Source organism: Miscanthus floridulus, unplaced genomic scaffold (genome assembly GCF_019320115.1).
Source record: "Miscanthus floridulus cultivar M001 unplaced genomic scaffold, ASM1932011v1 os_1584_1_2, whole genome shotgun sequence".
Classification (NCBI taxonomy): domain Eukaryota; kingdom Viridiplantae; phylum Streptophyta; class Magnoliopsida; order Poales; family Poaceae; genus Miscanthus; species Miscanthus floridulus.
In genome coordinates, this window is record NW_027097794.1 from 44,599 (window position 1) to 60,000 (window position 15,402).

General features: G+C 40.7%; 1 protein-coding gene and 1 pseudogene across 1 annotated transcript; both read right to left on the reverse strand.

Annotated features, from left to right (window-relative positions):
• Positions 1–5,430: 5,430 nt before the first annotated feature.
• Positions 5,431–6,935, reverse strand: LOC136534160 (hydroxyphenylpyruvate reductase-like; annotated as a pseudogene).
• Positions 6,936–10,019: 3,084 nt separating this feature from the next.
• Positions 10,020–15,396, reverse strand: LOC136534158 (uncharacterized; the record flags this gene model as incomplete). Its single annotated transcript, XM_066526626.1, has 9 exons — positions 10,020–10,346; positions 11,585–11,902; positions 12,084–12,281; positions 12,361–12,543; positions 12,627–12,925; positions 13,071–13,176; positions 14,965–15,063; positions 15,141–15,282; positions 15,377–15,396. Coding segments are annotated over 9 exons (1,458 nt in total), but the record flags the coding sequence as incomplete, so codon positions are not given.
• Positions 15,397–15,402: the final 6 nt, after the last annotated feature.

Consider the following 15,402-nt stretch of genomic DNA (forward strand, 5'->3'; position numbering starts at 1 on the left):
TCATGAGATAGGTAGCACACTCCAAGTGATGAAGCAAATGAAGATCATAGAATGATGATGATGATACCATGTTGATGATCAAGTGCTTGGACTTGGAAAGAAAAAAGAGAAAAACAAAAAAGCTCAAGGCAAAGGTATAAACCATAGGAGCTATTTTGTTTTAGTGATCAAGACACTTTGAGAGTGTGATCACATTTAGGTTTGATAGTTGTACTATTAAGAGGGGTGAAACTTGTATCGGAATGCGGTTATCAAAGTGCCACTAGATGCTCTAACTCATTGCATATGCATTTAGGATCTAGTGGAGTGCTAACACCCTTGAAAATGTTTGTGAAAATATGCTAACACATGTGCACAAGGTGATACACTTGGTGGTTGACACATTTAAGCAAGGGTGAAGAAGTTAGAAGTGAAATGGAGTTGGTCGCAATGATGCTGACGTCGATCAACTGACCGGACGCTAGGTCGCTCTGTGACCGGACGCTGAAGGGCTACGTCCGGTCATGTTGTCGGTCAGCACAGTGATTAGGGTTAAGCATCTGACACTGGGCTATGTCCGGTCAAGCATGACTGGACGCATCCGGTCGGCAAAAACACGTTTTGGACCCTTACTGTAAACGACCGGACGTTGAGGGTCCAGCGTCCGGTTAGCTCTATCGGAGCGTCCGGTCAATATTTCGACCATTGAGATCAAACGTTCACTGTTGAATGCAGGAGACACGTGGCCGCCATCGAGCGACTAGACACTGAGGAGCAGCGTCCGATCAAGTTGGACCGGAGCGTCTGGTCAGCCCGTGTTATGCCAAGTGAAGGGGTATAACGGCTCTATTTCGTGGGGGCTTCTATTTAAGCCCCATGGCCGGCTGTAGCTCATAACCTTTGGCTATTTCCATTGACATAGCAACCTTGTGAGCTTAGCCAAAGCCCTCCCACTCATCTCCATCATTGATTCATCATCATAGTGAGATTGGGAGTGAATCCAAGTGCATTGCTTGAGTGTTTGCATCTAGAGGCACTTGTTGTTCGTGTTTCGCTACGGGTTTCGCTTGTTACTCTTGGTGGTTGCCATCACCTAGACGGCTTGGAGCAGCGAGGATCGTTGAGTGGAGATTGGTGATTGTCTTTGGCTCCGATCGTGGTGATTGTGAGGGGTTCTTGACCTTTCCCCAGCGGAGCGCCAAAAGGTACTCTAGTGGATTGCTCGTGGCTTGTGTAATCCTCATCTTGTGTTGGTTGTGTGGCACCCTATTGAGGGTTTGGCGTGTGATGCCAATTAGCGCGTGAACCTCCAAGTGAGTGAATCGCCACAACGAGGACTAACTTGCCGGTAAGCAAGTTAACCTCAGTAAAAAATCATTGTGTTCATCATTGATTCCGAGGTGATTGGTCTTCATTGTTATTTATCCTTGTGATTGATTGGTTTCTTCATCTACACGGTGGTATAACTATCTTGATCACTCTCTTTACTTTACCGCAAACTAGTTGACAAGCTCTTTAGTGTAGCTAGTTGTGAGAGCTTGCTTGCTTGGTTGGTGTGGCTCTTTAGTTAGTCTTTGAGAGCACACTAACGTAGGGTAGTGTCATAGCTTTTGTGTGAATATACACTATCTAAACTAGAATTGTGGTAGGTGGCTTGCATTTTGAGTAGGCTAGCGCAACACTTGCTTCGCCTCATAATTGTCTAACTATTTTGTTAAGTGTTGTTATAGAAATTTTTATTAGGCTATTCACCCCCCCCCCCTCTAGCCATTAGAACCTTTCAACAAACTACAATATTCATGACTACAGAGACATCAAAACAAGCAACAGAATGCTCAATGAATCAAAACAACACTCCATGGGGCTATTTATAGACCGAAGAAGCGGTGCACATGGACCAAGAGCACCAATGGAACAAGCCTAACAAAGGACACAGTGAAAAGATAGAACTCAATAATGAAAGGGAACTCAGGCGTGAAGGAACAGTACTCAACAACAAGCATATTCGGGAGAATATACCAACACAGTACAACCCGTGAACAAAAGGCATTTACACTCAACCACACCATACAACTACACCTGACAATAGCAGACTCTACATCTAACAACAGCAGACTACCAGAGAATATGCCAAGATTCTATATCCGAGCTCTTTTTGAACAATGCTCGAGGGCTACAACAGGGGGAAGTTTTCAATTCATTGAACAACTCAAATTCAAGACCCTCCAACTTTTTGTTCCAAATAGCAAGAGGCTCGGGGGCTACACTCAGTGAGTGCACTTTTTTATTCAAAAAAGCGCACATCACTCAGAAGACTTCTTCAAGATAGACGACTTCAAGGCCACACGACGAAAAGAACCCGGAAATAGCTATATCCAAGCTCTTCTCGACAAAGAACCCGGATACACGCTCAGGAGCCCTTCAACGAAGAATCAAGGCGATTTCAAGAAAAGACCCTCCAATGAGAGTACTTTTTTCTTCAAAAGGGTACACACCATGCAAAGATCTCACGAAGCGCTACATAGTTTCGCTCAAGAAAGCACTCGGACGACGCTTGTTCCTGCTCGACAAGACCTGAAGGAATAAGACGAGGCTTCTAGAACTCAACCATGAAGTGCTCGGGGGCTTGTCGGTGCGGGACCCACAGGATACCCCACACGGAAGGGAGAACTAGTCTAACTAGGATTCTTCCCCTATAATCTTAGTAGTAGTATTACTCTGTAATCCTACTAAGAACTCTCATTGTAAACTGACTAGGACTCTGGCCTCCTAACTATATAAAGGAGGGCAGGGCTCCTTGGATCAGGGGTTCAGAGAACAATTGTACAACACAACACTTTACAATCAATCCAACGCAAAGGCTAACGCCGACTGGATGTAGGGCTATTACTCGATCAAAGATCGAGGGTCCAAACCAGGATAAATCGACTGTCTCTTGCGTTAACCGTCGAGTTCTGCATACGCTGAAACCCGAACATACTGCCCCAGGTACCCCCGTGGTAGGCTATCGGTGGTCAAACATCGACATCTCTTCCTTACTGATTTCCACCAAGAAGCCTTACATTTTGGACATGAATCCAACCCCTCGTTATCTTTCCAAAATAGAATGCAGTCATTATCACAAGCATGAATACTAGTGTATTCGATTCCTATAGATTTCACCAATTTCTTAGCTTCATGAAAGTTTCTAGGCAGTGTCGAACCCTCAGGTAGTGCATCATTAAGTAGATCTAGTAGCAGGTTAAAACTCTTATCACTCCACCCTCTGAGGAGTTTGGTGTGGAGTAATCTAATTAGGAAACGCAGTTGTGTATATTTCTTGCAATTAGGGTATAACTCTTTTGCTATTCTCTGCTACTAACTTCTGAATGGCAACTAGCTCCTCATAGGGTTCTAGGTCTGAATTGTTGTCATCAAAATCCCCTTTATCATCTAAACCAGCAGCTAAGTCCCTAAGCAAATCAGAGATGTTATCATCTTCGTCAGTCTCCTCCATAAGTTCAACACCATCAAAGTTTCCATGATTCATAGAAGAGCTAACTTCTCCATGTAAGGTCCATGTTCTATACCCTTTTAGAAACCCATCACATATCAAATGCTCACGTACTTCACTTCCCTCCCTCCAAAATGAGTTAACACACTTTCTGCAAGGCCATAGTATCTTGCTTCCTACCGCTGAATTCTCAAATGCAAAAGCTATGAAATTGTTCACCCCTTGTTGATATATCTTGGTGTGCCTACATGCAGTTTTTAAGTTAATTCCCATGTTAACTACAAATAGAACTTTTAGTCTTTGTGAAATAAGTATGTGTACCTAGCATCATTATCGATCCATGATTTATCCATTTCCCTTTGTGAAAGATCAAGCAGCTTTAGAAATGAACTATAAAATAAAAAAAGACCATAAGAATCAAAGGAGCTACATTATGTCAAGCATGCTCATATCCATGAAGCCACGGAATGGTTTTAATTTAAACACGATTGCCGTGTTCCTGTCCACACACAATATTAAAAAGATGGCATACAGAAAGATGATCATACCAGTACGCACAAGAAGAGCAACCGCCAATGTTGTGGATGTTCAAATAATCTCCAAAAGGTTGCAAGTTGCCCACTTCGGCTCTAGGCTAGGGTAGACAGTCCTGTGCAGATTCTTTCAGCTACAGCTCCAACGCACCAGTGCAGCTGTACTGTGAATACACATGACATCAGATCAGTACATGTACAAGTATGTTGAGTCCTGAATTGCAAAACAAAGTAGTGCAACAGATAGATTAGGCCAAAAAATAAATCTGCATTCTTGTTTTCTATTACTTTGTACAGAAACTCGTCGCAGGGCACCTCTCCCTCGCAGCCACTCCAGCCCATGCTGTAGTCCTTGTCGTCGTGGATCCCAACAGCTGCGGCAAAGAAGCGTTAGGGACCAAGAACAGGATCAGATTGCTTGCCTGATGGAATCGATGAGGATGAGGCGGGGGTCACTCACAGTCGCAATTGATGGTCGCGTGCTACACGGCGAGGGCTGGGGCACCAATTGCGCAGTAGCGGCGACAGCAGTGTTGGGCGACGTCGGAGGAGTTAGGCGGCGGCGGCGGAGTTGGATGGCAGAGGAGGAGTTGGGCGGGCGTGGGTAGAGGAGGCGACGGGACTTGCGACGGAGCTGGAGTTGGGTGGATTTGGGCGGCGACGGAGTCGAGTTGGAGGGCGACGGCAGAGCAGGAGTTGGGCTGGCGGGCGACGGCGGGTGCTAAGAGGAGGCCGCGGGACCTACGACGGACCGGCTGGGCAGACAGCCGCAGAGAGGAGGCGGCGGCGGTGACTGGACTAGCTCAGGCTGAAGAGTGAAGAATGAAAAGCTAAGGTTTGCATAGGAAGGTATTTGGGCCTAATTTTACCGCTAATGGGCCATGTTTCATTTTCAGTCTCCCGCGAACCTGTTCTTTTATTTCCACACCGCGCGCCAAAGGCACGGCCCTATACCGACCGAAGGTGTGTCCTCTATACTGATCTAAACCGACCAACTGTTTGACTATATAGGTAAATATCTATACCGACCGATGGTTTATCGCAACATGTACATTTACCGACACTTGATCCGTGGGCTAGCTATACCGACCGACGGTGCAACGGTATTAGTATATTTATAACGACACACATGTGACGCTATATTAGTGTTGTGTAGTGTAAGGCTAGAGAAAAATAAATAAAGTTTTGGTTCTGTTGATGTTTTTCCACCAACAGGGCCCATGCACTTGATCTCTACCTTGTCTTCATAAGCAGAACACACTTCGAGCAAGTGTAGGGTAGTCGATCCTCCAAATTCTACAAGTGAAAGTTTTGAACCGATAATAATGATGCACACAAGATGTCGCCAGTTTCTACTACTGATGGTTGACTTCGAAACGCTAAAGGAGGAACAAGTCAAGAAGGGATGAACCTGTCAAACCTAAATCAACGGGTTTGGCAAAATAAGGTGGCACCACCAGTGGAAGCCCCACTACTAGAGGCACCACCACAAGAATCCTCATCTTCAAGAGCGAACCGAGATACTCGATCAATGAACTTCCATAACTACCAAGGGCAAGATTATGAAGCAACTTTAAGTGGGCATCAGGGAGGACACATGTCTTTCTCTGCCCGAGGGTATCATGCCTCTCAAGAGGCATACCACTGCTTCGACAATAGACTCGCAACCATTGAAGAGACAAATGCCGCCATACAAGGTACGTTACATAATCATGCATAATGGCAGGTAAGCATGGGACACGAGATGGCCAGCCTAAAGCAACAGCAAAAATCAAAATTGGGAGGCTCTATTCTAGTACCTCCACATCCGGCCACCTCATTGAGCAACCACGACAACAACCAGCTTGGGGAGAAGGCATCTCCGGGTATCTAGATAAGTATTTCTTTTCCATTTATTATTCTTAGTTTGCTTTATATATATTAGAAAAAAAAGATGAATAACTAAAAACAAAGTAAAAAGTTATCTTTATATAAATATATATAGTTATAACGTGTGATTAAAAAATAAAAACAAAATAAAAAGAGTGTGTCTAGTTTGTTTTAATTTATTTTTAAGAGCTGAATAAAATAAAAAGGACTCTGAAGATAATCTTTTAAAATAGAAATAATGAATAGTTGCTCTATTGTAATTTCTTTTAAGTACCTAGTTTTCAGTCTTCAATTCTCCCGAGTTTTGGATAAGATTATTTTGATATAATGATTTACTCTGAACTTAAAACTCGTGGGTAGTATATGCTTGATCTTAGTCTAGGTAATTGACGGATATGATATGAGAAGATGTGCTGTTGTTTATCTTGTTCTGAGTGACACAAGTTCTGGAGATTTATCTTTTGAAAAACATAAAAATACTATATAATGAGTTGCTAATAAAAACAAACGATCAAGCATCACTAATCAACGTAACATGCATAGAGCAAGACGCAACAATAGATTATTTGAACATATATAATACGAGGAAAGGATAGTGATCGAATAGAAGAAATTAAAACAAAAACAAACCTGATTGGTGAGACCATAGTAGCCATTGTTGGCCTTCCACAGGCCGGCGCGGACTTAGCGGTCGGCGTGTGGGATCCTGCGGGGAGCGTCGATGGCGAGGCCCACGGCAAGGTCCGCGACGTCGTCGGTGTGCACGTCGGGGGTGTTGGTGACCCGGACCCCGCGCTCGCGGCACCTGGTGAGGTCGACGTGGTCGAAGCCGACGGCGTGGCACGCGATGATCTCGAGCCGCGGGAGCGCGTCGATGAGCTCCGCGTCGCCGCCGGCGCCGCTGCCAGCGCCGGTGACCACGGCCCGGATCGACGAGGCGTGAATTCGCCACGGCTGTCATGCGGGGCATCCCAGAGGCGCAGGAGGCGGCAGCGGCGGTCCAGCTCCTGCTCCAGGTACGTGTCCAGCGGGCGCAGGAGCAGCACGCCCAAGGATTCCATCGCTGCTCAGGCAGGAGTAGTGTTAGGGAGGTTGGGTGGGCACGTACAAACAAGACACGGCAACTGGGTGGAACAGTAGGCTTGTATACGTCTCCAATGGTTCAGATCTGAGGACTTCTGTTGAGGGAGCGAAATATTATTGGTGTCTCAGTCTCAGCGGTGGCTGCTGCCTGTTGAATTAAAACGCAGCAGCAGCCTGCAGCCGGCCCAGTTTTTTTATTAGCTGGCATAAGCATTGCCATTTTATTTAGCTGACGACGACTCTGTCTAAAATAATAAACTCAAAACATGCCATAATTTTAAATTGCTGCAGCAAAGGAACAAAATGAAACAATTTGACCGGAACTGAAGCCATCATTTTTACTTTTTTTCCTTCGAACAACGTAGAAGAACTTCATGTCATTTCAAGATAGAAAAAACACAAATACAAAGAGTTAGACAGAGAGCCCAATCCAAACATGAACACACACCCACAAATGGTCCTACTGCAAGAAAAAAGAATCGCCACAAAAGTAACTGAAGGCCTGACCAAAGACCATCAACTATGGGCCTAAATCATTCTTACCTCTCTTTTTATTAATCGCAACATTGGCAAAAATGGTGTAACCGATGTATGTATATGTTCACATGTATGCGATGTCAATTGCTCTATGTTTGCAGCTACATTTTTACTTCACTGGCATGCGAGCTAAACTAGTTGGTCAACATGCCAAGATGAATCAAACTTTTAGCTCGTTATATAAGAAGTCCTAGCAAGCTAAGCCGAGTCGAGCTAAGCTGGCTCGATATCTAGCCCTACCTCACGACGTCACATTAACCTAGCAATTTCAGATCTAATTCAAGATTTTCTTAGGGCCCAAGTGGGGCTTTCTAATACTGTATTTGGAGCAGTTCTTAGAATAGAAGAGATCAAACGAAAAAAGTGACTATTTGGAAGTTCCTAAAAGCCAAGAAAACGATAGTTGACTTTTTTTGAGAAGTAGTGATCCAAGTATCACGCATTGCATGTAGACATCCATAAGCGCAGCCCCAGTGCTATGAGCTAGTTACTGGCTCTAAAATAATCTCTCTAATGATATTAACTTTAGCATATAGCTCATAACATAAATAGCCTCACATGACATCCTCATGTAATCTTGAAACATGTGTATGAGACTAGCTCTCGATCAAAAACTAGTTTTTTCTCTCTTCTTTAAAATATGGAACAATATGCTATGAGCTAGCTCCTCATAAGTTAGAGCTTCCGTGAAGACCTTTTCTTTTGAGACGGCTTCCCGGATACTATGATGGCTACAACGCGAGTTATTTCTCTACTTGTAAGATCATGTTAAGTCAACCATACCACAAAGATCATGTTATATACTCTCTCCATCCCAAATTATAAGTCATTCCAGCTTTCTTAGAGAGTCAAAGCATCTCAAATTTGACCAAATTTATACAATAAAATAATAATATTTATAATACCAATAAGTATCATTAGATTCTTCATTAACTATATTTTCATAGTATACCTATTTGTTGATATCATAAATCTTTATAATTCTCTCTATAATTTTGATCAAATTTAAGATGTTTTGACTCTCCAAAAAATTAGAATAACTTATAATTTAGAATAGAGGTAGTACCTTTTATGCGAACTTAGTTAAATTTAACATTGTTTGACTTAGCATATGCTAAAATTACATTATTTTAGAAAGTAAGGGAAGATTTAATAGTTGCACGTGCTACTAAATTTTCAAGAACTTAAAAAATTAGCGTGCAACTTAATGTTTAAAAACATGAAAATTAGTTTTGCACAAGTATTTAGGAATTGACAGTGTCCTAAAATCGTCACCGAAACAGACCAATATGAAATTACAACAGTCCGTTAACATATACGAGTTGTTTAGTTCTACTGTTGGTAACACAAACATAAATGCTTTAAAGCTGCGGACGTTATCGGTGGGAGATATGATTAAACTAATTTTCTTTATATCTACATTACTGTGGAACCAATCAAACAACACGATATATGTTAGAGAATATTACTCCCTCCATTCTAAATTATAAGTCGTTTCAAGAATCTTTAAGAGTCAAAGTATCTCAAGTTTGACCAAAATTATAGAGAGAATAATAAAGATTTTTTACATCAAATATGTATACTATGAAAATATAATTGATGAAGAATCTAGTGATATTTAGTTGGCATTATAAATATTATTATCTTATTATATAAATTTGGTCAAACTTAAAATGCTTTGACTCTCCAAGATTCTTGGAAAGACTTATAATTTGATATGGAGTACATTATATAAGGAGAGCGGCAACAAATTAGCTACCTCTAGTACAACAGTCCCTTACTAACATTATAGATATACCCTCAAAAAACATTATAGATATATAATAGCAAACGTACATGTGTTGCAACAAAATTTACATCTTAGTATCTTATGCCATCTACTATAATACATTTTAGAATCAGACTACATACTTTTATTGAACATATGTATCCTAATTTGTATCAGCACAAGTCATATGATTTTAGACCATGGATGAGACAAAAATAAATTAAAACTCCAATTTTTTCTAATACAGAGCAATACTATCATTCTTATAAACCCAGCTATGACTATTTTGTTCCGAAGAGTGAAGGAACACAGGGACAAAGAGAGGGAGAGATGGATCAAAATTTAGAGACAAAAATTCACTCTGATATTTATACTAACAGATATGCTCATGCATTGCAACAGATCATACAACCTGTCCCAATATGTTTTAAAATCAAACATTATAACTGTACTATTCTAACTTCTATAAGCACGAGTCGTGAACAAAGGTCATAGACTAGACATTAAAGCAATTAGACTCTTATCTCTAATTCATAACCTCTAATTTATTACGTACTACTACTCTAAGTAAAAAAAAATGATATGACACTTCTGCTCTATGGAGTGAAAGGACAAACGGACTCATAAGAGAGCCGAGGACAAAAACTGAGAAATTGTCGCATCTTTAAGTATAAAAGGTATACATTACAGGACGATATAAGGAATAAGTATGCATATCACAAATCACGACTTGCGATATTTTATAGTCTCGTCCTCACAGGATACAACACATTTATAAACATCCCCATTATTCCTTCGTGGCTTGCATGTAAATTGTGGAGCTTTTTATGGTATGTTTTTGTGTTATAGGTGGATGAAATGAGAACAGGAAATGGTGAAAATGAAAAGGTAAGCCTAGTTCTAACAGAATCTTCTGTACATGACAAGAAAAGTATCAACAAATAATTCCGCCTCAAAGCAAGCAAAATGCTTGTGGTATTTACAGTAAGCACTATTGGAAGATCTGTTGGATGACTGTCTCTGCATTTCCATTGTACTGCATGAGGAGTTGGATAGCGTCCGCCCTTGGCAACGCAAGGAATTCCTAAGTATATAGAACATACACAGTAAATGATAAATAGCCAATTAAATTCAATCTTACAACATTATTGATATCTTAGGTGCTGACGATAAAATATTCTGATCTCTAAACAAAGTGACAAAAAGTGCAATAAATTCCACTACGGGTACGTTCAGTCCTAGGCAATACCAATTTGAAAAGTAGATTTCAAAAACCTAAACTAGTTCGAGACGTGTTGCCAAAAACTACAACCTTGGTGCCCACTGCAGAAATTTACCCTATCTTGACACTTGATGCAAAACAAACTCACCATGAACATCCCTAGTGTGCTTTTAAAGGAAACTTTTATTGACAACAGGGTAAAATGTTAAACACAGCTAGAAGCTGAAATGATTTTTTAACTGACCTTATAATACTGTAACTAGTAACTATTTTTTTTAACACCAGGAGGGTTGCATCCTTTTATACTGAGAAGGAAAAAAAGGGTAAAGAACCCTTGCAACACACCGACGCCCAAGACAGCTGCACCTTTGTTAGATTAGAAGTACCAAGACCAAAGCAGGCCACAATTAACCCTCTTGTGATAACATAGGCCCTATTTGGAGTCCATGGCAAAACTTTAGTCCTACACTTTTTGCTCATTTTTTTTTGCTATGGGGATCCAAACAGGTGGGCTAAAAGTGAGCAAATAGGGTGGACTAAAGTTTTGCCCATTTGCTACTCAAGAGGTGCAAAACTGGGCTAAAACGTCTTGGGTGGCGCACTGGACACCAGATAGCCCCCACCCACCCACCTACGCCCTCTCTCTCTCCCATGGCTTAATTAAATGAGGGCAAATCAGTCATTGTAGGATGGAGGACTAAACTTTTGCCATGGATCCAAACACCCCCTGCTGGACTAAAGTTTAGCAGCAAAAGTTCAGCACCTAAACTTTTGCCATGGCAAATGGATCCAAACAGGGTCTAATGAATATCAAACATAGAATTTTTTTATATGTACATAAGAAATACGTTGCCACATTACACTGTAAACCCCATAGATAGCAACAATCATCCTCACCAAGAAGATATAGGACATGTTTGGTGTCATCCCTACAAGAGGGGCAAAGAAAACTGCACGTGGAGAGCCAGTCCATTGCCTGTAAAGGCAAGAGGATCCTTGCTCACCTTGCCAAAAACAAAGGCCCAAGGGTAGAGAAAGAAATCGACACTTGTCCTGATTGTGGTAGGCAAGGGAACCAAACATCATAGCATATTACTTACCATAACCTTCAGTATAGCATTTTCATCACAGGAAACTTCTGATGAGACTTGAGGGCTACTACCTTCATCTGGCACCTTGCCACTTGAACATGTTGTGATTTGAGATGATCCATTTCCACATTCATCTGTAAAGACCTTGGACATACTGTGACTCCCCAATGATGGATCAACCTCTTTCAGAGAATCAATCTTCAAAAAGTTCTCAAAACGGTCCTTGCACATCTGAAGCTTAAACCATTCAGTGTGTGTATGGATTGTTGTTCTGACTAGCTTCATTAGCTGAGGCTCTTCAATACCAAGCCTTCTGCTCATTGCAACCTACAAAAGAGAATACGCTTGATACCATACCACATCACTCTAAATAAACATAATAAAACTCATGCTCATTTCTTTGATTAAGGAAACTAAGATCTAAAGCCAAGTAAATTTTCCTTTTACTGTCACTAATAGTCTATCACAGCAGCTATATTGACTCGCAATATGCAGACGTCGAACAAACCTGGAGAGAACTGGCAAGTACTGGCAATGATAATGCATTCATGAATACATCTTCATTGGGTTGAATTAGTGTCACCAAAGTTTCCTTCAAGGGCTTCAGTAGAGCTTCGTTATTGGCAGCAAGTGGTCCCAGATGAGTGGATGCAACCTTGAGAGCAGATACATGATCACCAGCAGCTACCAGCTTAAGAAATTCAACCTGAAATGGATAAATATATTAAGTAGGTATCGATTCCTATCAGAGCTGCAGATAAGTATGGGTTAACGGTTGGGCTTACCTGTTTCAGCTGAAACAGAAGAATAGGGTTCTGTTGAAAGAAATCAGGATCTATACAGCTTATTTCCTCCACAACTTTGGAAGCCATCCCTTTTCGCGTGAGGTCCCGCATTTCCAAAATAATTTCATATTTCTGGTCTTCCATGTGTATATTATCAGACAAATTAAAATTTACCACCAAATCCTAGAGAAGGGCGTACAAACATAAATCACTATTTATCGATAATCTAGTTTCCATGAAAGGAAAAAATAATTATGAAAGCTCACCTGTTTTTCTACCATAGTATCTTCGTCCATATCAAGGGTAGGAGACAAACTATCATGCTTACTGGAATCCAACAACGTGTCACAAGCATAATCAAGATCATCTAGCCGTCCTCTCCATCTCTTTCGTCTTCGCTGCCCAGACGTACTATTTCTAACCCTATGTAACCTCCTGGACCAAGAATCATCGCGAGTGATACTGCTGATGCTACAATGTCCATTCTGACTGTTGGTCATTTCACACTCAAGCTGTGTTTCGTTATTAACATCATTATTTTGTTTACATTTCAAGTCAGCAGTTCCTACAAAAAAAACAGTTTTTATTAGAACTAGGCAACCAAAAAGCTACTTCTAAGAGTTAGCTTAGCAATAGAGCGCTACACAAAATTACTTATTTGCAGTAAACAAAATTTTCTTGTAGCCTGTAGTACAGGTTCAGCCATTTACCAGAAAGAACATGCGAACTGCCTTCAACTATTCCCCTGTATACACAATACTCGTGTACAAGTTTATCCAGAAGTGTCAGGTCCAGCTTCATCCGACACAATTCGTTCTGGCATTTTTACACAGATAATCTTACATCATGAGCGTCAAACCAAGGAAGCAATAAGGGAACACTTGTTGAAACATAAGCAAGTTCATGCCGTATCAAATAACAATCCAACAAATGATGATTGAGACATACATTATTTCCATATATTTAGTCAATGAAATGAAATGAAAAGGCAATACATGTAATCTTTTGGCCCCTCAACAATGGACAAGGAGATATATAGCCTCCAAATATAACTACAAACAGGAAAACAGGACTCCCAACTATTTACAATGTTGTAATGCTGTTCCCTTCCCTATTTCATGATGATCATCTTACAGAAACCTAACCAGCATGTATACATATTGGTGAACCACAAACTGGTTGTGCAGAGCAGAAACAGAGATGCACTACAAAACATATGTGTGTAACAGAAAGAATCAACTTTAGGCAAAACCAGAAGTAGACCCCCAAACGTTGATACAAATGCTAGACAACTCTCAGAAAGGTATGATTCCCAACACTCCAGTGGGCATATCAGACACGATCAAACAAAGAGAATTCCAAAGTACGACATGTCATCTGCAAATCTTTGAAAATTGGACAGGATAAGCTAGGCCAATTGTAAGCCCAAGAGGCAGGAGGTGTTGGGAAATGAAATCAGTGGCGATATGGCCTCATGACAGGCATGGATTTGGGTTTCAGGACAAAAGGGGTGGCCTATTTTGATTTGCTGTTCTCAATCAGGTATAATGGTACACCAGTAAGGTCCCCCGCACCACTAACTCCTCTGTATAAGTCTAGCAAGACTTGTCAGAGAAGGCTGTCAATGCTGAGATACTGGCAGTGGCAGGTAAGATACAGAAAGCAGCATGAGGTAGGCTAAGATAGTACCTGGTGCTGACGATGGAAATGAGGGTACTTTAGTATTTATATATATTTATGGTGATGGCTTCGATAGTGAAACCATGTTAACGTGATGGAAGGACTGAAAATGGGGAAACAACAAACAAAAATGCACTAGAGGGCCAGTCATGAAAATGCAAAGATGCAAAATTCAGTGGCAAGTTTAGATAGGATTTATGAAGACAACGAGTCTCCACTGGGATTTTTTGTGGGGGAACTTCTCAGAAATTACCACTTTGGTGTGGTGCATTCCAAAACTTTCTGCTTTTTTAATTTTTTTTATTCAAGCAGCCAGTTATTGGCTGGTATATATCATCAGAAGCTTGAAACTTGACTCTTGTGACAGGGGGACAAGTTCAACAGAAAGTTTTGGAAGGAAAAAATTTGGATTCACAGCACAGAAAAGGAAATGTCCATTGCCAAAATTTTGTACGAAAACCAAATAATTATGTACTCCCTCTGTCCGGAAAAGAATGCGATTCTAGCATAGTATTGAGTACATTCTGAATTTGACCAAGTTTATACAAAAGATATCAATATTTATAATACCAAATAAGTGTCATTAGATTCATCATGATACTTATTTTGTGTTATAAATATTGATACTCTTTTCTATAAACTTGGTCAAACTTTAAAAGATTGACTAGGGGTAGAGCTAGAATTGCATCCTTTTCTAGACGGAGGTAGTATTTCTAAACATTTATAGCAGGCTTAAAAAGTAACAAGCCATTAATAAGATCAACAATGCTGCTTAAGTTGCATGAAAAATAAATTTGCATGTTTCACAAAAACTATTAAAAACACAAGTTTCTTTTCAGTTAAGAAATCAGCACAAATGGCAACAAAAATTCTATGGTCATGGTTGAATAATTGTATACCAAAATTTTGTAATTATAATACAACCTGAAATGCTTGGTATAAATTTCCTTTTGCGAACTTCAAGCTATCCACAGCGCCTTGTCTTGTCAACTCCACAGCATGCGCCAGGGTTTGAACATCAACCTAATATCCAAATATCAAAAGCTGGTGCAAAAAGAGTATAGTATATGTATATTTAATAATTACTATGGAGTGCTTGCCTCATCAAATGGTGGTGCTTCGAGTAAGCATTCCTGAGGAACCACAGGGGGATCACGATCCTCAAATAGCAGCCGCTCAGTGAGATCAGATATAGGTGATGAAAATGAAATTCCTTGGCGCTTGCAAAATGCCTTGTGAATGCTATTCAAGTGTTGTAAAATTGTTGGAATAGGCATAGAAGATAATTTGACCAGATATGATTGGAAAAACAGAAGGTATGTACTGTATAAGGTACCTTATTAAGTATCTTAACGTCAGCGA